The 21,566-nt window shown below is 39.8% G+C and overlaps 1 protein-coding gene across 1 annotated transcript in view; it reads left to right on the top strand.

The window, feature by feature from the left end:
- Positions 1 to 21,566, top strand: part of PRR5L (proline rich 5 like) — a 276,250-nt gene that overhangs the window by 225,367 nt on the left and 29,317 nt on the right. Inside the window, exon 8 of the mRNA XM_053720519.1 lies at positions 10,420 to 10,555. Within this exon, the coding sequence (XP_053576494.1) occupies positions 10,420 to 10,555 (136 nt within the window). The remainder of the gene's footprint in view (positions 1 to 10,419; positions 10,556 to 21,566) is intronic.

Genomic DNA, 21,566 nt, shown 5'->3' with positions numbered 1-21,566 from the left:
GAAATGACCACTCCAAGACCCACATCTGAAGCATCAGTCTGTAAAATATACTCTTTAGAAAAGTCAGGGGTTATCAGTACTGGCTGATCACATATGGCCTCCTTAAGCTGTCTAAATTATTTTCCAGCTTCTGGAGACCATTTAACAATTACAGGGGATTTAACTTTAGTCAAATTAATTAAAGGGCTAGCAAGCATTGCAAAGTTAAAAATAAATCTCCTGTAATATCCAATTAAACCAAGTAAATACCTTACTTGTTTCCCAGTTAATGGCCTTGGACACTTTTGTATGTCTTTAATTTTAACAAAATGGGGTTTCACCAAACCTCTAACAATGAAATAGCCCAGGTATTTAGCCTCTTCTAGGCCAATTGCACATTTGCTAGGGTTAACTGTTAAACCAGCATTTCATATTGAATTCAGGACTGCTTGTACTTTTGGAAGATGGGTTTTCCAATCCTCACTGTGTATCACAATGTCTTCTAAGTATGCCAAAGCATTGCGTGCATGTGACTTTAATATGCTCTCCATCATTCTTTGGAATGTGGCAGGTGCAGCATGTAAGCCAAAAGGTAAGTCTGTGTATTAAAATGGGCCATCATGTGTAGAGAATGCAGTCTTCTCTTTTGCCTGCTCTGTGAGTGGCACCTGCCAATAACCCTTGGTGAGGTCAATTGTAGTGCGGTATCAGGCTTTTCCTTGTCTCTCTATCAACTTATCAATTCTCAGTATTGGATATGCATCAAATTTTGGAATGAAATTCAATTTAGGATAATCATTACAGAATCTAATTTTACCATCAGGCTTTGGCAGAAGTACAATCGCACTGCTCCAGTCACTTTAAGATTCTTCTATTATTCCCAAATAGGGCTGCAACAACTAATCTGTAAATTCGATCATAAAAATAGTTGTCTACAAATTATATTATCAATTATTTGGTCTGTTATTAGTTGGTCAGTTGCACAGCACCAGCTGCTTTAATCTGATGAACTCCTGCAAATAAGAGTGTGCAAAAAAAATTGAATTTATTAGTTATTTTTTTATTTATTTTCTATCCGATTAATCAGACAATAATCAGCTGATTAATCGGATTGAAAAAAAATTAATAAATACAATTTTTTCACAAAACCATGTCCAGGAGTTCATCGGATTAATATAGGAATGTGTCAAGGAGCGCCGCCTAAGTAAAAGGCTAGGCAGAAATAGATTACAGCTATTGGCCTTTAAACTATAAACATTTAATCTTAAAAAACATATAGTATTAAAAACATAAAGTATTAAAAACTAATTTTAGAAAGCACCAAATGTATGGCGTACAGTTTAGCATGGATCCATGTTACAGAATAGACTACTTGTAGTTTAGAGCAGATTCTTATGTCCAATCGAAACACGTGTATGGGAATACGTGTGTGGAATGAGTCTGTCATTCCAAATGAAATATGGTTGTATTTCAGGGCAAGCTAGGTACCTTTTTCAAGGAGCTATAGGTATTGTTCACGCCAAGCGCTGGGGTTATACTGTTTGTTTATAGTTCATTGGATTAAAGCAGCTGGTGTGTAATTAACCAACTAATTGCTGACCACCTAATTGATAATTAGATTAGTTGACAACTATTTTTATGATCAAGCTTACCGATTAGTTGTTGCAGCCTATTCCCAAATATAACATATTTTTAACCTCTGATCTAATGACCTGCCTACAAGCCTCAAGTATTCTATATGGCTTAAGATTAATCTTCTTTCCTGATTCTGTTACGTCATGTTTGATAACATTAGTTTTACCTAGGATAGTGGAAAACAACTCTATATATACTATTTTATCTCTCACTTCTGATGAACAGACAAGGTTTCTTCAGGATCACCTTTATCCTCAACATTATAATTATTTACCTTTTTAGTAACCAGGACCACCCTTTCTTTCCATGGATTCAATAAATTAACATGTATATCTGCTCCTCCTTCCTTCTAACTGGCTGTCTCACTTTTTAATTTATTTCACCTTTTCATTCAGTTACCTCATAGGGTCCCTGCCAGGTTGTCAAGAGTTTGCACACATATATACAGTCATGGCCAAAAATATTGGCACCCCTGCTGTCAGATAATGTACCACTTCGCCCAGAAAATTGTTGCAATTACAAATGTTTAGGCATTCTCATGTTTATTTCTTTTTTTTTTTGTATTGGTATGACAGAAAAAAGTCGAGAGATAAAAGCCAAATCTGACACCTTCCACGCAAAACGCCAAAAATGGACTGGATAAAATTATTGGCACCTTCTCAAAATTTTAAGAAATAATTGCATTCTAAGTTTGTGATGCTCCTCTAATTTGTAATTAAACTCACCTGTATCAATTAACAGGTGCTGACAATATAGAAATCACCCCGGCAACCAGTTAAAATGGTGAAAAATGGACTAAACCTTTCTGTTGAGTGTTTCTGTGTGCCACACTAAGCATAGAGAAGAGAAAGAACAGCAAAGAATTGTCTGAGGATTTGAGAACAAAAATTGTGGAAAAGCATGGACAATCTCAAGGTTACAAGTCCATCTCAAGAGCTCTTAATGTTCCTGTGTCCACTGTGTGCAACATTGTCAAAAAGTTTACAGCCCATGGCACTGTAGCTAATCTCCCTGGACGTGGACAAAAAGAGAAAAATTGATCAAAGATTGCAACAAAGGATTTTTCGAATGGTGAATAAAGAACCTCGATCAACTCCAGACAAATTCAAGCTGACCTTCAGGCACAGGGTACAAATGTTTCACCTTGCAGTATACGTCACCATCTAAATGAAAAGGGACGCTATGGTAGGAAACCCAGGGGGACTCCACTGCTGACACAGAAACATAAAAAAGCCAGATTGGAGTTTGCCAAAACTTACCTGAGGAAGCCAAAATCTTTTTGAGAGAATGTGCTGTGGACAGACAAAACAAAATTACAGGTTTTTTTGTAAAACCCATCATTCTACTGTTTTCAGAAAAATAAATTAGACTTTTAAAGAAAAGAATACAGTACCTACAGTCAAACATGGTGGAGGTTCACTGATGTTTTGGTGTTGCTTTGCTGCTTCCGGCAATGGATGGCATTATGAAATCTGAAGACTACCAAAGAATTCTGTGGTGCAATGTAGGGCCCATTGTCAGAAAGTTGGATCTCCATCAGAGGTCATGGGTCTTACAGCAGGATAATGACCCAAAGCACATGTCAAAAAGCACCCAGAAATGGTTTAAGACAAAGCGCTGGAGAGTACTGAACTGGTTAGCAATGAGTCCAGATCTCAATCCCATAGAGCACCTGTGAAGAGATCTCAAAACAGCAGTTGGGAAAAGCAACCCTTCCAATCTGAGATACCTGGAGCAGTTGGCAAAAGAAGAGTGGTCCAAAATTCCAGTAGAGAGGTGTAAGAAACGTAATGATGGCTACAGGAAGCGATTGATTTCAGTTATTTTTTCCAAAGGGTGTGCTATCAAATATTAAATTGAGGGTGCCACTAATTTTGTCCAATTCAGTTTTGGAGTTTTGCGTGTAATGTGTCCGATATACTTTTTTTTCCTCCACTTTTTTTGTGTCATACCAATACAAACAAAAGAAATAATCATGAGAATGCCCAAACATTTGTAATTGCAACAATTTTCTCGGTGAAGTGGTGCATTATCTGACAGAAATGTAGGGGTGCCAATATTTTTGGCCATGACTGTACATGCACACACACACACATACATACACACACAAATATATACACTTATACACCCACACATACCGTACATACACACATACATACATACATACACGCAAACACATAGATTAATAATGATCTAGCGCTTTAATTATGGACAAAGACATTTTGGCCATGTTACTCTCTGTAGTCGCAAAGGACTTTACCAGTGTGCTTAACTCTAGAGTCAGTAATGCAATACATACATATGCTAATGAATCAGAGCAAGTCATGTTTACTTTAAAATGCCCCTTTAACTCTACAGTATCTACTGTAATAAGTAGTTTTACTGTATGATATGTAAAGGCTCATGTGACCCATCGTGTTCACGCAATATACGCTGCATCTTATAATGTGCGGCCTCAGCTGTACATTCATTTGTGGTAAAGAAGGTGGCACAATCTCTCTCACCAATGCATTTATTTGTCTGAACCTGATGTCTAGTGGATTAAACATTCATACACATAAACCGTCATACATATTCACACACATAAACACACCTACACACAAATACACATACACCGTCATACATATTCACACACACATACACTGTCATACATATTCACACACATATACACATACACCATCATACATATTCATACACCTACACACACATACACACATATACACCGTCATACATATTCATACACATACACAATCATACATATTCACACACAAATACACATACACCGTCATACATATTCACACACCTTCACACACATATACATACACATATATATTCATACACATACACTGTCATACATATTCACACACATACAACATCATACATATTCACACACATACACACACCTAAAAACACTTATACACACACATAAACTGTCATATATATTCACACACCTACACACATATATACACACATTGTATTTGTCTAGTGCATTAAATATTCTCACACATACACTGTTATACATATTTACACACCTGATCACATAAACACACGATTACACACACACACGATAATACACACATTTTATTTGTCTGAACTTGATTTCTAGTGAATTAAATATTAATACAGATACACCATCATACATATTCACGCACATACACATATATAAACACATTTTATTTGTCTGAACCTGATATCTAGTGCATTAAATATTCACACACATACACCATCAAATATATTCACACACATACACACATTTTATTTGTTTAATGTGATGAAAACAGATTTGAGTGAGTACACCTAATAAAGGAGTTGAAAAATAAAGTATACTGCTCTATCCCTAAAACGACAGTAGTTCCTCCAAACAGATGTCAAAAAGTAATATAGGGTGATACAGGTAAGGGGAGCTGTATGTGAACTTTTAGATATATATAAATTAAAGGGACACTCAGGTTAAATTAAATTTTTATGATTCAGATACAGCATGTAATTTTAAACAACTTTCCAATTTACTTCCATTAAAAAAAATGTGCACAGTCTTTTATATTTACACTTTTTGAGTCACCAGATCCTACTGAGCATGTGCAAGAATTCACAGACTATACGTATATGCATTTGTGATTGGCTGATTGCTATCACATGGTACAAGGGGAGTGGAAATATACATAACTTTGAAATTTGTTATAAACAAATCTACTACTTATTTGAAGTTCAGACTAAGTGCTATTGCATTGTCTTGTTATCTTGCATTTGTTGATTATGCAAATCTAATGTGTTGACTGGTCCTTTAATAGTGCAGAATTATAGTGCAAGTTATAAATATAGTGACAAACAATAACTTTGTGGTGAAAAATATAAAGTTGATGAGATGAAATAATATATGAGGGGATATGAAATCCTAAAAAATCTAAACACTTATGTGGATATGATATATATATGTAATAATACGAAAGGTATTAGTTAGAAGAAATATCCAAAAGACTTGATTAATATCAATTGGTTAATATCACAAAAATTGATATGGGAAATACGTACATATAATTAAGGGGATGAGAGTAAAGCACAGTATCAAAAAATAGTATAAAAAAATAGTACTGATTTCGCTATCTGTAAGCGAAGGATTAAACTATGGAAATTGTTCAACTAATTTATGTACTTTGTAATGTTTTGGGATATTGTTATTCTCTAAAATTTATACATACAAAATATCTACGGCAAAATGAAAAGCAGCTATGCAAACATAAGAAACAAACAAGTATAAACAAAATAAGAAATTAAAAGTTATGAAAAAATATGTGTGTAGTAATGATATATATTTAATACCAATAAAAACAATTTAATAATATGATTGCAAATATACGGTATAGAGCTCATATACCAAAAACTATTAACAATACAAAATTAATCTCACTGCAATGGATACAATAAAAAATAAGTCCAACAATGTTTAAAAAGTCCCGTATTGACACCTTTAAAAAGCTGAATAGCTTGTGATGATGTGTATCGTAAAAGCTTGAATAAAGGTTATTTAGGCTTATTACACCGTTGGGCGTATAAGATTAACACTAGAGATGAGGGTGTGACACTTCGTAAGTGAAGAGAAAATATATATTGTTCCAAAAGGATACTTTGTTTAGATACAAATAAACATCTCAGTACTTTACGCAATGTGTTTCTTAGCTGCAGCTGCACGCTGGTTTGTACTCACATTTAGAGTTGGATAGTGTGCAGCGAGGAAAATCCTTCCGGATCACGTATGTTTTTGATCAGCTGATGGTAAGGTACCTTATTGGTCGATAGTATCCAGCCTTTATGGTGGGTAAAAGATTGCTTATATTGCAATGCTATTAGTAATAGCAGATATTAAATTAGTGGAATGACTTAGCTGATTCTCTGTACTTGATGTTTAGTGGTGTAGGTGATCGCTAATAGTATTAGCAAAGAATATTGGATGTGATCACGCTGGGATCCTCGAGATTTTATATGATGTTTAAAGTCCAAGCAATCTGGAGAGATGCAAAGTTTTTTAACACTGAAACTGTTTACCTTCGTAAGGTTTGCAGGAGTTTCAGCTTCCAGGCAAGGTAGTTATGCAGTCTGTTTAATAGGCGACTGAAAATGTGCTGTTATCGATGGCCAGGTTTCACGGTTGAATCTTGTAGCCTTAGGGTTGAGGAGCCACAGGAATCAGTAGCTTATTTGTAGCTAAGAAATATCCAGTAGGTTGATGGATAGTTTGTAGTCACTCAGAGGGCAAATCAACGCATTTCGGCCGTAGCCTTTATCTTTTTGAGAAAGACTACGGCCGAAACGCGTAGATTTGCCCTCTGAGTATATATTAGTATCTCTCCTAAGTATTAGGAGAGATAACTAAATTATCAAGTTTTTTAAGGACATCTCTAGTGTCCTGAACATATGAAGGAAGATTTGAGGAAGGGTCTGAGGCACCAGTCAATATATTTCCCTACATTTTCACAGAGGCCCTGTTGGCCAGACACTATCGGTCTACCTGGGGGTGGAATGACATTTTTATGAAGTTTGGGTATTGTGTAGAATGTTGGTACTACTGGAAAATCAGTAGTCATAAATTTTAGTTCATTTTTATTGATACAGCCCCTCACCCTGAGGTAGTCTCAATAATGAGCCCAGAATATCTTTATACATAATAGTTGGATCCTTTCGTTGCTTCTCATATTGAGTGACTACTTCTAACTGTCTTTTGCATTCTTATACATAATCTTGGTAGTCCAGCACTACAACATTCCCACCCTTGTCCGATGGCTTAATTACTGTTGTACTGTCATTCATCAAGTCATTAAGTGCTGCTCTCTCAGTGGTGTCCAGGTTATCTTGACTTTTGTATCCACCAAATTTTTAATGTCAACTTCAACTAATTTCACAAAATTTGTAACATTGGAGACCATTGAGAGAGAGGGCATATAAGATGACTTGGGTTTCAAATTACTAAAGCCAATGTTGGATGACTCACTCACTTCACCCCCTTCATTTTCTGTTAACAATTTTTGTGGCAAGTGCATTGTATGTAAATTTATGATGAGAGGAAATAAAGTCTCAAACGCTGAGGGGAAAACCTTCAGAATTAAGGGACACATTACCTGCAAAAGTGAGGGGGTTGTCTATCTTGTTTCCTGTTGTTGTCTGAAATTTTATATCGGAAAAACTTACAGAGAACTGCATGCAAGAATCAAGGAACACCGCAGGGACATTTTGAAAGAAAGGGTTAAAACCAGTGGAGTAGCTAGACACTTCGCTGAGTGTCACAATAGCAGTGATGCAGATCTCAGATGGATGGGCTTAGAGCTGATTGATCTAAAATTTAGAGGAGGTGACATTGATAATTATTTATTAAAAGCTGAATATAAGTGGATCTTTAACATGAATTCCTTGCAGCCAATGGGACTTAATGAAGAGATCAACTATGCACCATTCCTCATTGATTGAGGAGAAGTTAGGGCCAAAATTAATTTTGATTGATATTGTTTAATTTCTCCCATCATGAACTGCATCAACTATAGCTATTTAAATTCTTTGATATATGAGAGCTAAGGTAATATAGTTTATTTAACATTTTAAATAGAGCAACATCTTTGCTTTATTCAGTAACCGTAGTTCCCACTCCTTATACCACTTGCCTATAATTGGGTGACATTGCTGAATATAGATGCATCTGACAATCTATGTTTACCTATTTCACCGTTGGCTAATATTCAATTCATTGTGAATAAAAGGCAGTACATCAGCCTTAGGCAATTATGACGCTTGAGAAAGCCTGAGATCACTAACAGGTGAAACGTACGTTGCGTGATGCAATTGCTACGCCCACTGGAAGCTCAATGTGGGTTGTAGCAGCTTGATGTTTGGAACTCTGTAACTCTGTTGCAAAGTACATGGGATACAATAACCGCTGAATAAGAGTCCCAACTGGTCACATTAATTTGAAACGCCAGCAGTATTCAAGATATTTGGTGGACGGCGTGGAGAGCCGACTGCAGGATAGCAGGGATCAGTGTGCAGTACCCAACTACGAGGTTGACGGCATTTACAGCCGACTGCTGCACAAGGACCCGGAGGCGTGAACAAACAAAGTGTGGTAAAGTAGCCGGAGGCTGAGAACCGGAAGAGATGCATTAACAATTGGTGGCATAAACTGTTATACTGATGACTCCCTAACTGGCTGTCTTTCCTTGCGGGACTGTGGATCTCTTGAATTGCATATTTACAGGACTGTATTCTGAATGGTTGCTTGACTGCACCTTCATATTGGGAAATTTTAACAATTATGTCTTTAAAGGGACATGAAACCCAAATTTTTTCTTTCATGATTTAGAAAGAGCATACAATTATAAACAACTTTCTAATTTACTTCTATTATCTAATTTGCTTCATTCTCTTGATATTATTTGCTGAAAAGCATATCTAGATATGCTTAGTAGCTGCTGATTGGTAGCTGCACATAGATGCCTCCTGTGATTGGTTCACCGTGTGCATTGCTATTTCTTCATTAAAGTATATCTAAAGAATGAAGCAACTTAGGTAATAGAAGTAAATTGGAATGTTGTTTAAAATTATATTCTCTACCTTAATCATGAAAGAAAGTGTTTGGGTATAGTGTCCCTTTAAAGTCTGCTCATGTGGATTAATATTCTGGTTATAGTTATACCTTATATATGCCATATAGAATTGCATTCTTATTTAAAGTCTAATGCATGATTAATATATGAAATAAGGCTTTGGGGTACCCCAATATTTGCACTGAGTCTTTGTTCTGACTACTTTATAACAAGTCGATTGTCAAATGTATCTATTTTATGCTACATAAAAGAAAATTGATTTTGATCGCTATTTTTGTGTGCCTCTCCTTATTATGACACAGTATGTGGAGTAATTAGCTGGAAATAAGTTTGTGCTGGCTATAATCTACTGTTTATTCTTTGATTGTACAATATATATATATATATACATATCCAAAAGGGACAGCACAATCTCACAGAAATGTAGAGTGCCACGGTGCACTGCAAAGTGTATCCAATTCAGTCCCAAAGCACAGGCACTCAGTGGTCTTGAGTAAAAAATCACGTTTATTCAATCAAGGTTAAAAAGACATTAAACTTGTACCTACTTCAAATAATGAATCCCGCACTCTCCGTTTGAGTAATCACACACTTTTAATCATCATGTGACATTTCGGGGAGAGATACATATACACCAATCTCTTTCATTTGCTCAGTAGTATCTGGTGCTTCAGAAAATGTGCATATAACTGCAACATGTGACAGCCATCAGCCAATTACAGACTCATATACACTATGATCTCTTGCACATGCTCAGTAGGAGCTGGTGCCTCAGTAAGTGTGCAAATAATTATCATGTGACAGCCATCAGCCAATCACAGACTCGTATACATATACACTGTGATCTCTTGCACATGTGTAGTAGTAGCTGGTGCATTAGAAAGTGTGCATATAACTATCATGTGACAGCCATCAGCCAATCACATACTGTACTCATATACATATACACTGTGAACTCTTGCACATGCTCAATAGGAGCTGGTGCCTCAGTAAGTGTGCATATAACTATCATGTGACAGCCATCAGCCAATCACAGACTCATATACATATACACTGTGATCTCTTGCACATGCTCAGTAGAAGCTGGCGCCTCAGTGCATATAAAAAGACTGTGCAATTTCAGAATGGAAGTAAATTTGAAAGTTTCTCTGAATTATAAATGTTTAACTTTTACTTTAGTGCCTCCTTAAGCTGATGTCCTGTGCTTTGCTCTCAGGGTGTACATGAACCTGTCGGCCCCAGTGAAGGATATCTGAAGCTGGAGGAGCTTGTGAAAATGGTGGTATCGCCATATTTGGGGTCATTTGTGGACAGAAGCTACAGTAGCAGCATTGGCAGTGCCTACACACTGGGTAAGATGTGTTTTGTTAATTAAGAGTATATCTAACTAATATAAAGGGGTAGTGATACTGTAAAACAGATGCAAAATCTAATGCCAGTGGGCCTTTACACAAGCAGCAAATATACTTATTAACACATATTATTATATTTAGTGATACAAATTACATATCATTTATAGTGCTGCAATAGGCAATTTGACCTTAGACATAAAATGGGCTATGCTCCAAACAGGTTTATACATGTATAAATAAATTAATAAACTAAACTGATGAGGCGTTAAATGTAACAATCTACAAAGGATATATACATGCGTGAAATGAGGAGATTCATATATACATATGGACAATTGTGAACTAAATAACAAATACTTCATGATGTTGAAAAGAAATGTTCCTATACCCTGAATATTACACATTTTACATGGTCATGTGAAGAGCAAGGTGTCAAGTGATCAATGCTAGTAATTACAAGTTGACACATTTGGAACAATTGTGATTAATATGTATGGTAGCATCCTGGTCCACTGGCCTAGCTGCACACAAATCTCCTCTTAGTTTCAAAAAATGATTACTATGGATAATTCAAGAGTGCAAGCCCAAAATACCATTGCTATGCTGACCATGACACATACACCCACCATTGTGTCATGTAATTTTTATTACTAAATATAATAATATGTGTTAATAAGTGTTAATAAGTATATTTGTCGCTTGTATATAGGCCCACTGTCATTAGAATTTGCATCTGTTTTACAGGATTACTGCCCCTTTAAAATTATCTGGCTCTATGTAGTTAGATATACTCTGCATTTCAGTGAGTATTCAATGGAGGAGAAAGCATATTTACTTGTGTTTCTTTGTTTTTGAATATGTGCTTATAACTGTTTGCCCGTTTTGGATAAGCAAGGGTTAACATTACGCATTATGGGTTAACCAATAGTGGTCATTTCACTCTTTTAAGAGGCGGGAGTTTTTCTAAATTCCATTACCTTTGACAACGGCACACAGCCGAAACGCGTCTGCTAGGCTTGCTGACTCCTATTTTATATTGAAACACATTTGTGTATCCTAATAACTTTTAATTCATTTCTACTTTCTACTACAGCTAATAGTAGACCTCAGTTATCCAGATTAGACATGAGCAAGGAACCAGCTGGCCCTTCGGGAGCCCCTAGTAATTTAGTATTAGGAGGAAAAATCCCCTTACAAGCTTCTGCACCAATGCAGGTTTTTCCCAGGCACAAAAAACAAACAAACAAGGAATAGATACAGAAGAAGAAAAAGGCAAAAAAACAAAACATATGGGTTGAGGAACAGAGAAACAGGTACAAAATAACAAATTGATAAATGTGTCAGGAGAAGTGCTTACTGCAAGGGAATTGAAGGCATTTAATTTGGGGTTGGGGTTTGTCCCAACCACCAATTTCAGCTTGTTTGAAACTATCATAGATGTAAACCAGTTTGTACGGAAATTAACTTTAAAGAAATATTTTATATGTAATAAAGAATCTCAAAAACTTGAAAAGGGCGAACTGCCAAATCATGTTGGTTTCAGACCTTCCTCAATTTTCTATCCAAGTAAGAGTCAAGGGCATATGTTGGATATTTTTCAGAAGAGGGTGCAGGGGGAGCTCATACATTTACATGACCGGTTGACTTCAGGGAAACATAAACATAATCTTACCACTTCACAAAAAGAAGCTTTTTATACATTACGTTCCAGGGATCACCTGGTGGTGCATCAGGCAGATAAAGGGGGTAATATAGTTGTGATGAAAAAAGAAGATTACTTACAGGAGGCCCTTAGACATTTGTCAGATTCAGAAGTGTATCTCAAATTTACACATAATCCAACCATAGATTTCCAGAGACTTGTGCACCATTTACTTGATGATGGGAGAGAAGCTGGGTTTATAGATGATGTAACATTTGATTAGCTTTATGTTGCTAAATCATTTTTTCCAATCTTCCATAATTTACCTAAGTCTCTGGAATGCATAAAAAGTAGACCAATTGTGTCAGGAATTGGTTCCTTGTTGGAGCAACAATCTTCTTGGGGGTGACTCCATTTGGCAACCCCTGGTTAGAATACTCCTAAGTTTCCTAAGGGACACAAAACATATTTTGCGTCTCTTGTAGAAAGAAACCTAGGATGATGATTTTGCCTGGCTTACAGTAGATGTGGTGGGCCTTTATTCTGCTATTCCACACAATTGGGGATTGACTGCAGTCCCATTCTTTTTCGATAAATATACAAAATATGTCATAAGAGTCATTCACTTTTTGCCTAATCATAATTATTTTTCTTTTGATGAATGTTTTTATCTCCAAAGACATGGGACAGCTATGGGGGCAAAGTTTTCCCCCTCCTTTTTATGGGTTTGTGGTGAGCTGTCACATGTCTATGGGAAGGACAATCCATTCTTAGATAATCTTTATTTCTCTTGTAAGGTGTATCCAGTCCACGGATTCATCCTTTACTTGTGGGATATTCTCCTTCCCTACAGGAAGTGGCAAAGAGAGCACACAGCAGAGCTGTCCATATAGCTCTCCCTCTAGCTCCACCCCTAGTCATTCTCTTTGCTGGCTGTAAGCACTAGGGTCTCTCTCGGGAGGGTAAAGTGAATGTGGTGTTAGAATTGTAGTTTTTATTATCTTCAATCAAAAGTTTGTTATTTTAAATGGTACCGGTTTGTACTATTTAATCTCTAGCAGAAAAGTGATGAAGATTTCTGCTGAGAGGAAGATGATTTTAGCATGTTGTAACTAAAATCCACTGCTGTTCCCACACAGGACTGAGGAATATCAGAAAACTTCAGTTGGGGGGAACGGTTTGCAGGGTAGACTGCAATAAGGTATGTTCAGACATTTATTTCTAGACAAGACTGAGATAATGCTAGAAGAGACTGACAATATCCCCATGAGGGGAGGGTAAGCTATGTTCAGAGACTTAGTAAGGAATTGAATGCTTACATAACAGGGCAAATTATGCTGGTTGACACTAATTCAGGGCAATCGATTGTTTTTTTAGGAAAATATCATTTGTAAGACACTTTGAAAGTCCTTTTGGGTTCTTTCTGGGGTTGCTACCCACATGGCGATATTTTTTTTATTCACTTAGAAGTGGTTTCTTAGGCCTCACAGCTCCGGAGTAGAGTGGGAGGGGCCTAATTTCACGCCTCAGATGCGCATTTAGAATTGCATAGAAGTTCATGCTGCTTCACATGGAAGGTCCTGCTGCTGTTTGAGGGCCTAAAGGAAGCGATATTCCCCCAAATCTGATTAGACTGCTCCGGTTTGGGCATTAAGGGGTTAATCGTTTTGCTTGCTAGTGGTGCAATCTTACTAAGGCTTTAGGTACATACTGTGAAAATTTCAAAAAGATTACTGCATTTTTCGCTGTTTTGCAAAATTGTGTGCCTTTTTTATCTCTTAAAGGCACAGTAACGTTTTCTCAAATTGTATTTTTTAATTGAATTTAATCTGAAGTGGGAGCGAGGGATTTGATGTCTGAGGGAGAAGTCTCTGATTCAGGAAGGGTTCCTCCTCAGACAGATTCAGATACATTGTCTTTTAAATTTAAACTAGAACACCTCCGCGTTTTGCTCAGGGAGGTATTGGCTACTCTGGATGATTGCGACCCTTTGGTAAAATGGACAAGTACCTAGAGGTCCCTGTTTACACTGATGCGTTTCCGGTCCCTAAGAGGATTGCGTATATCGTTACTAGGGAGTGGGATAGACCAGGCGTCCCCTTTGTTCCCCCTCCTGTTTTTAAGAAAATGTTCCCCATATCTGACCCCATGCGGGACTCGTGGCAGACGGTCCCTAAGGTGGAGGGGGCTGTTTCTTCACTTGCTAAGCGCACAACCATACCAATCGAAGACAGTTGTGCTTTTAAAGACCCTATGGATAAAAAGTTAGAGGGTTTACTTAAGAAAATTTTTGTTCAACAAGGTTTTCTTCTCCAACTTATTGCCTGCATTATTCCTGTAACTACTGCAGCTGCTTTCTGGTTTGAGGCGCTGGAAGACTCGCTCCAGACGGAGACCTCATATGAGGAAATTATGGATAGAATTAAGGCTCTAAAGCTAGCTAATTCTTTTATCACAGACGCCGCTTTCCAAATAGCTAAGTTAGCGGCAAAAAAAAATCAGGTTTTGCCATTTTGGCGCACAGGGCGCTATGGCTAAAGTCCTGGTCGGCCGATGTGTTGTCAAAATCCAAGCTTTTGAACATCCCTTTCAAAGGAAAGACCCTCTTCGAGCCTGAATTGAAAGAGATTATTTCAGAAATCACCCAGGGAAAATGCCATGCTCTCCCTCAGGACAAGTCCTTTAAGACAAAGAACAAAGCTAATTTTCGTTCCTTTCGTAATTTCAGGAGTGGCCCCGCTTCATCCTCTCCGACTGCAAAGCAAGAGGGTAACGCTTCACAGCCCAAGGCAACCTGGAAACCTTACCAGGGCTGGAATAAGGATAAACAGGCCAAAAAGCCTGCAGCTGCCACCAAGACAGCATGAAGGGGTAGCCCCCGATTTGGGACCGGATCTAGTAGGGGGCAGACTCTCTCTCTTCGCTCAGGCCTGGGCAAGAGATGTACACGATCCTTGGGCATTAGAGATTGTATCCCAGGGATATCTTCTAGAATTCAAGGACTCTCCTCCAAGGGGAAGGTTCCACATTTCTCGTCTGTCTACAGATCAGACAAAGAAAGAGGCGTTTTTACGCTGTGTAGAAGATCTACATACCATGGGAGTGATCCACCCAGTTCCAATTGCGGAACAAGGGTTGGGTTTTTACTCAAACCTGTTTGTGGTCCCCAAAAAAGAGGGTACTTTCAGACCCATCCTGGATCTAAAAATTCTAAACAGATTCATCAGAGTACCCTCAGTCAAAATGGAGACCATTCGGACAATCTTACCAATGATCCAGGAAGGTCAATATATGACTACCGTGGATCTAAAGGATGCATACCTACACATTCCTATCCACAAAGGTTCGCTTTTCTGGACAAGCATTAACAGTTTGTGGCTCTTCCCTTTGGCTTAGCCACTGCTCCCAGAATTTTCACAAAAGTGCTAGGGTCCCTCCTGGCGGTTCTAAGACCGCGGGGCATAGCAGTGGCGCCTTACCTAGACGACATCTTAATTCAGGCGCCGTCTTTCCAAAGAGCCAAGTCTCACACGGAGATTGTATTGGCCTTTCTGAGGTCTCATGGGTGGAAGGTGAACATCAAAAAGAGTTCTCTTTTCCCTCTCACAAGGGTTCCCTTCCTAGGAACTCTAATAGACTCTGTAGAAATGAAAATATTTCTGACGGAGGTCAGAAAGTTAAAACGCTTAACTACTTGCCGAGTTCTTCATTCCATTCCCCGGCCATCTGTAGCTCAGCGCATGGAGACAATCGGATTAATGGTAGCAGCAATGGACATAGTCCCTTTTGCTCGGATACACCTCAGACCACTGCAACTATGCATGCTCAAACAGTGGAATGGGGAGTATGCAGATTTGTCTCCTCAAATTCAGTTAGACCAGGAGACCAGAGATTCTCTTCTCTGGTGGTTGTCTCAGGATCACCTGTCTCAAGGAATATGTTTCCGCAGGCCAGAGTGGATCATTGTAACGACCGACGCCAGTCTGGTAGGCTGGGGTGCGGTCTGGGACTCCCTGAAAGCTCAGGGCTTATGGTCTCGGGAAGAAACTCTTCTCCCGATAAACATTCTGGAACTGAGGGCGATATTCAACGCTCTTCAGGCATGGCCTCAACTAGCTGCGGCCAAATTCATCAGATTTCAGTTGGACAACATCACGACTGTAGCTTACGTCAATCATCAGGGGGGAACAAAGAGTTCCCTAGCGATGACGGAAGTAACCAAGATAATCAGGTGGGCGGAAAATCACTCCTGCCATCTCTCTGCAATTCACATCCCAGGAGTAGACAACTGGGAGGCGGATTTTCTAAGTCGTCAGACTTTTCACCCGGGGGAGTGGGAACTCCATCCGGAGGAGTTTGCCCAGCTGACTCAGCTATGGGGCATTCCAGAGTTGGATCTGATGGCGTCCCGTCAGAACACCAAACTTCCTCTCTACGGGTCCAGGTCCCGGGATCCCAAGGCGGTATTGATAGATGCTCTAGCAGTGCTTTGGTCCTTCAATCTGGCTTATGTTTTTCCACCGTTTCCCCTTCTCCCTCGTCTGGTCGCCAGAATCAAGCAGGAGAAGGCTTCGGTGATTCTGATAGCGCCTGCGTGGCCATGCAGGACTTGGTATGCAGACCTAGTGGACATGTCATCTGTCCCACCATGGACACTGCCAATGAGGCAGGATCTTCTAATACAGGGTCCGTTCAAGCATCGAAATCTAATTTCTCTGCGTCTGACTGCTTGGAGATTGAACGCTTAATTCTATCAAAGCGTGGTTTCTCTGAGTCAGTTATAGATACCCTGATTCAGGCTAGAAAGTCTGTCACCAGGAAAATCTACCATAAGATATGGCGGAGTTATCTCTGTTGGTGTGAATCCAAGGGTTACTCATGGAGTAAGATTAGGATTCCCAGGATACTGTCTTTCCTCCAAGAAGGATTGGAGAAAGGATTGTCAGCTAGTTCCTTAAAAGGACAGGTATCTTCTCTGTCTATTCTTTTACACAAGCGTCTGGCAGAGGTACCAGACGTTCAAGCGTTTACTCAGGCTTTAGTCAGAATCAAGCCTGTCTATAAACCTGTGTCTCCGCCATGGAGTTTAAATCTAGTTCTTTCAGTTCTTCAAGGGGTTCCGTTTGAACCTTTACATTCCATAGATATTAAGTTGTTATCTTGGAAAGTTTTGTTTTTGGTAGCTATCTCTTCTGCTCGAAGAGTCTCAGAGTTATCTGCCTTACAGTGTGATTCACCTTACCTGGTGTTCCACGCAGATAAGGTAGTTTTGCGTACCAATCCTGGTTTTCTTCCTAAAGTTGTTTCTAACAAGAATATTAACCAGGAAATTGTTGTTCCTTCTCTGTGTCCTAACCCTTCTTCGTATTTCAATTGGCTCTTAAATTAATACAATCAGGGGTCTGCATCGAATGTATAACATCAGGTGTAGAGTGGTTCTGTAGGTCTCTGATGGTGGCATAATATCGAAACGGGTCAGACCAGTCATCCTACACTTGCAAGTGTTTTTTATTGTTCATCCCTGCTACAATACATTTTTCATCTGTGCCTCCGCAGTTTTATCTACGCACAGCCCCTGGGTTATACCTATAAAGCAAAAAGAAAACAAAGCAGCTACACACAGAATCTTTTTTAAAAAAAATCAGAAAAAAACATTAAAAACGGATCGTCTAGCGGCTTATTTATTGATGTTTTTAAAATGTGAGTGACAACTTTAGAGGGCCACTAAACCCAAAATCTTTCATGATTCAGATAGAGAATACAAATTTAAACAACATTACAATTCACTTCTATTATTTATTTTGCTTCATTTTTTAGATATCCTTAGTTAAAGAAAAAGTAATGCACATGGGTGAGCCAATCACACGAGGCTTCTATGTGCAGCAACCATTAAGCAGCTACTGTGCATATCTTGATATGCTTTTCAGCAAAGAATATCAAGAGAATGAAACAAATTAGATAATAGAAGTAAATGAGAAAGATGTTTAAAATTACATTCTCTTTCTAAATCATGAAAGAAAAAATGTGGGTTTCATGTCCCTTTAAGTCTTATAGAATTAGACCAAGGTAATCAAACCAAGAGGGACCCTAAGGCATCTTAATCAAATCCCACTTGGATCCCATGGATGGATCCTGACGTTTATAATACAATAGCTCTGCAGGTACTTATACTTACAGGTTAGTGAGCTGTTAGTAACCAGATGGTTAAGGTAAGGTGTTGGCAAGAAACAGAATGACCCTTTTCAGTGGCTAATATTTAATTCCTTGGATTGTTCACAGTATTTGTGCCCAGAATAACGGTTACCTGCTGAACTGTGACTTTGAGTGACCCCAGAAATTTACCCTTACTGAATCTAGGCATAGTCTGCAGACTGCTATTTGTATCCAGGTAATTAAAGGAATAGGAAAGTCAAAATTAAACTTGCATGATTCAGATAGAGCCGGTCATTTTAAGACGCTTTTAAATTCACTTCTATTTTCAAATCTGCTTCATTCTCTTAGTATCCCTTGTTAAAAAATGAATACGCACATATCCTACACTAGTGGGAGCTGCTGCTAATTGGTGCCTGCACACACTTGTCTCTTGTGATTGGCTAAATAGATATTTTCAGCTTCCTATCAGTAGTGCAATGCTGTCCCTTCAGCAATAGATAACTAGAGAATTAAGAACAGTTTATAATATAATTAAATTGGAAAGTTTTTTAAAATTGTATGTTATATCTGAATCATGAAATAAAATGTTGGGGTTTACTATCCCTTTCATTTATCTAGTTCCTTCTGGGCAGCAATTCTAAACCTTCATTAACACTTTCACATCCTGTGAGCACATGTGCAGGCAATCATATGTAATGAGGATGGTAGGGGGCTGTGAGGTGTGGGTGCATTGAAGGGGATGGTGTTATGTTGTGAGCCTTTATTAGGAAGAATATGGTATATTTTGGTTGCTTGCTGCTCTAGGCCTAGATAAAATGTTTAATCTTCCCACACTTATAAAAAAAAGGTAATGGGGCCAGGACATATTCAGCTAACAGATATCCGACAAGATTCAGAAGCCAGGGGCCAGAGCATGAGGAAGTGGTATTTGGGTGACTAAGGGGACAGTCTCAATGGGAAGTGCGTGAGGTTTAGGTTTCTATAGGACTGATTTGAGTGACCAAGGTGAGTACAGACAGTTCAAGTGCAGGGTCTGTACACTGTCGACTGGCTCAGATTGTGCCAGACAGGTATTTAGGAGGCTTCCCCTGTGTGTGCTGTCCCTAAAGCCCCTTCCTACCCCTGTGTGTTATGTCCCTAAACCTCCTGCCTACCTCTATGTGTGATGTCCCTGAACCCCCTGCCTACCCCTGTGTGTGATGTACCTAAACACCCTGTCTACCCATGTGTGATGTACCTAAACCCCCTGCCTACCCCCGTGTGTAATGTCCCAAAAAAAAAAACAAGCCTACCCGTGTGTAATGTCCCAAAAAAACTAACTGCCTACCCCGTGTGTAATGTCCCCAAACCCCCTGCCTACCCCGGTGTGTGATGTCCCTAAACCCCCTGCCTACCCCGGTGTGATGTCCCTAAACCCCCTGCCTAATCCGGTGTGTGATGTCCCTAAACTCCCTGCCTACCCCGGTCTGATGTCCCTAAGCCCCCTGCCTACCCCTGTGTGTGATGTCCCTAAACCCCCTGCCTACCCCAGTGTGTGATGTCCCTAAACTCCCTGCCTACCCATGTGTGATGTCCCTAAACCCCCTGCCTACCCCGTGTGTAATGTCCCAAAAAAAAAAAAAGCCTACCCCGTGTGTAATGTCCCAAAAAAAACTAACTGCCTACCCCGTGTGTAATGTCCCTAAACCCCCTGCCTACCCCGGTGTGTGACGTTCCTAAATCCCCTGCCTACCCCAGTGTGTGATGTCCCTAAGCCCCCTGCCTATCCCGATGTGTGACGTTCCTAAACCCCCTGCCTACCCCAGTGTGTGATGACCCTAAACCCCCTGCCTACCCCAGTGTGTGATGTCCCTAAACCCCCTGCCTACCCCTGTGTGTGATGTCCCTAAACCCCCTGCCTACCCCAGTGTGTGATGTCCCTAAACCCCCTGCCTACCCCAGTGTGTGATGTCCCTAAACCCCCTTCCTACTCCAGTGTGTGATGTCCCTAAACCCCCTGCCTACCCCGGTGTGTGATGTCCCTAAACCCCCTGCCTACCCCGGTGTATGATGTCCCTAAACCCCCTGCCTACCCTGGTGTATGATGTCCCTAAACCTCCTGCCTACCCCAGTGTGTGATGTCCCTAAACCTCCTGCCTACCCCAGTGTGTGATGTCCCTAAACCCCCTGCCTACCCCTGTGTGTGCTGTCCCTAAACCCCCTGCCTACCCCAGTGTGTGATGTCCCTAAACCCCCTGCCTACCCCAGTGTGTGATGTCCCTAAACCCCCTGCCTACCCCAGTGTGTGATGTCCCTAAACCCCCTGCCTACCCCAGTGTGTGATGTCCCTAAACCCCCTGCCTACCCCAGTGTGTGATGTCCCTAAACCCCCTGCCTACCCCAGTGTGTGATGTACCTAAACCCCCTGCCTACCCCAGTGTGTGATGTCCCTATATCCCCTGCTTTCCTCTGTACCTGTTTCACCCCAATGTGTTCCCCATTTTCCTTCTGGTAATTTAGCGCTATGCTGTTCAGTTTCCCATGCTCCCCCTTGGGTGGGCCCTGAGCCATTGTGCACAGAGCCCTTATATGACATTGGTGCTGGCAAGTGACTGAAATATTAATCAGGCTTTTTGTGTTGTATAACACATGTGAGTCTGTTACAGGCGCTTTCCCTACAGAGAGCCATTCTGTATAAAATAAGAACAATTTGGTTCTTTCTAAGTAACCTATAAAAAGTGTTTAACCCCTTCTCCTGCAGCAGTGACTGGAACATTCTTAATCACTGTAAACGGGTGAGTGAATTTCAGCTCCTGTGATAAATATTTACCCCATTTTGTGTTGGAATATGTCCTAGGGCAGGGGCGGATGTGAGGGCATGGGATCTAGGAAAGTATGCATCAGAGCGTGTCTTTTAATGGGTATAGGCAGTCGGACATTAAAGCTACTTAGTTTGGAACCTAAAGCCACCACCTGGGCTCTGAGCTTTGTAAGATCCCTACTGACCCATTGTCAGCTGCCCATAAGGACACACACACAAGCTCTGCTGATCCTTTCTGAGCCTCAGATCAGGGACTGCGCTCACTGTTTCAGCCCAAACAACATGGAATAAATGCACTAATGACCAAGTTAGAAATCGCTTTGGTTTCAAAACAATGGACTTGAGACCAAAACACACAAAGCTCCCAAAAGACGGAGCCTTTCATTACTCACTATAGCAGTACGTTCCATTTCAGT

Source organism: Bombina bombina, chromosome 7, assembly GCF_027579735.1.
Source record: "Bombina bombina isolate aBomBom1 chromosome 7, aBomBom1.pri, whole genome shotgun sequence".
Taxonomy (NCBI): domain Eukaryota; kingdom Metazoa; phylum Chordata; class Amphibia; order Anura; family Bombinatoridae; genus Bombina; species Bombina bombina.
This window is presented reverse-complemented; position numbering and strand designations above follow the sequence as displayed.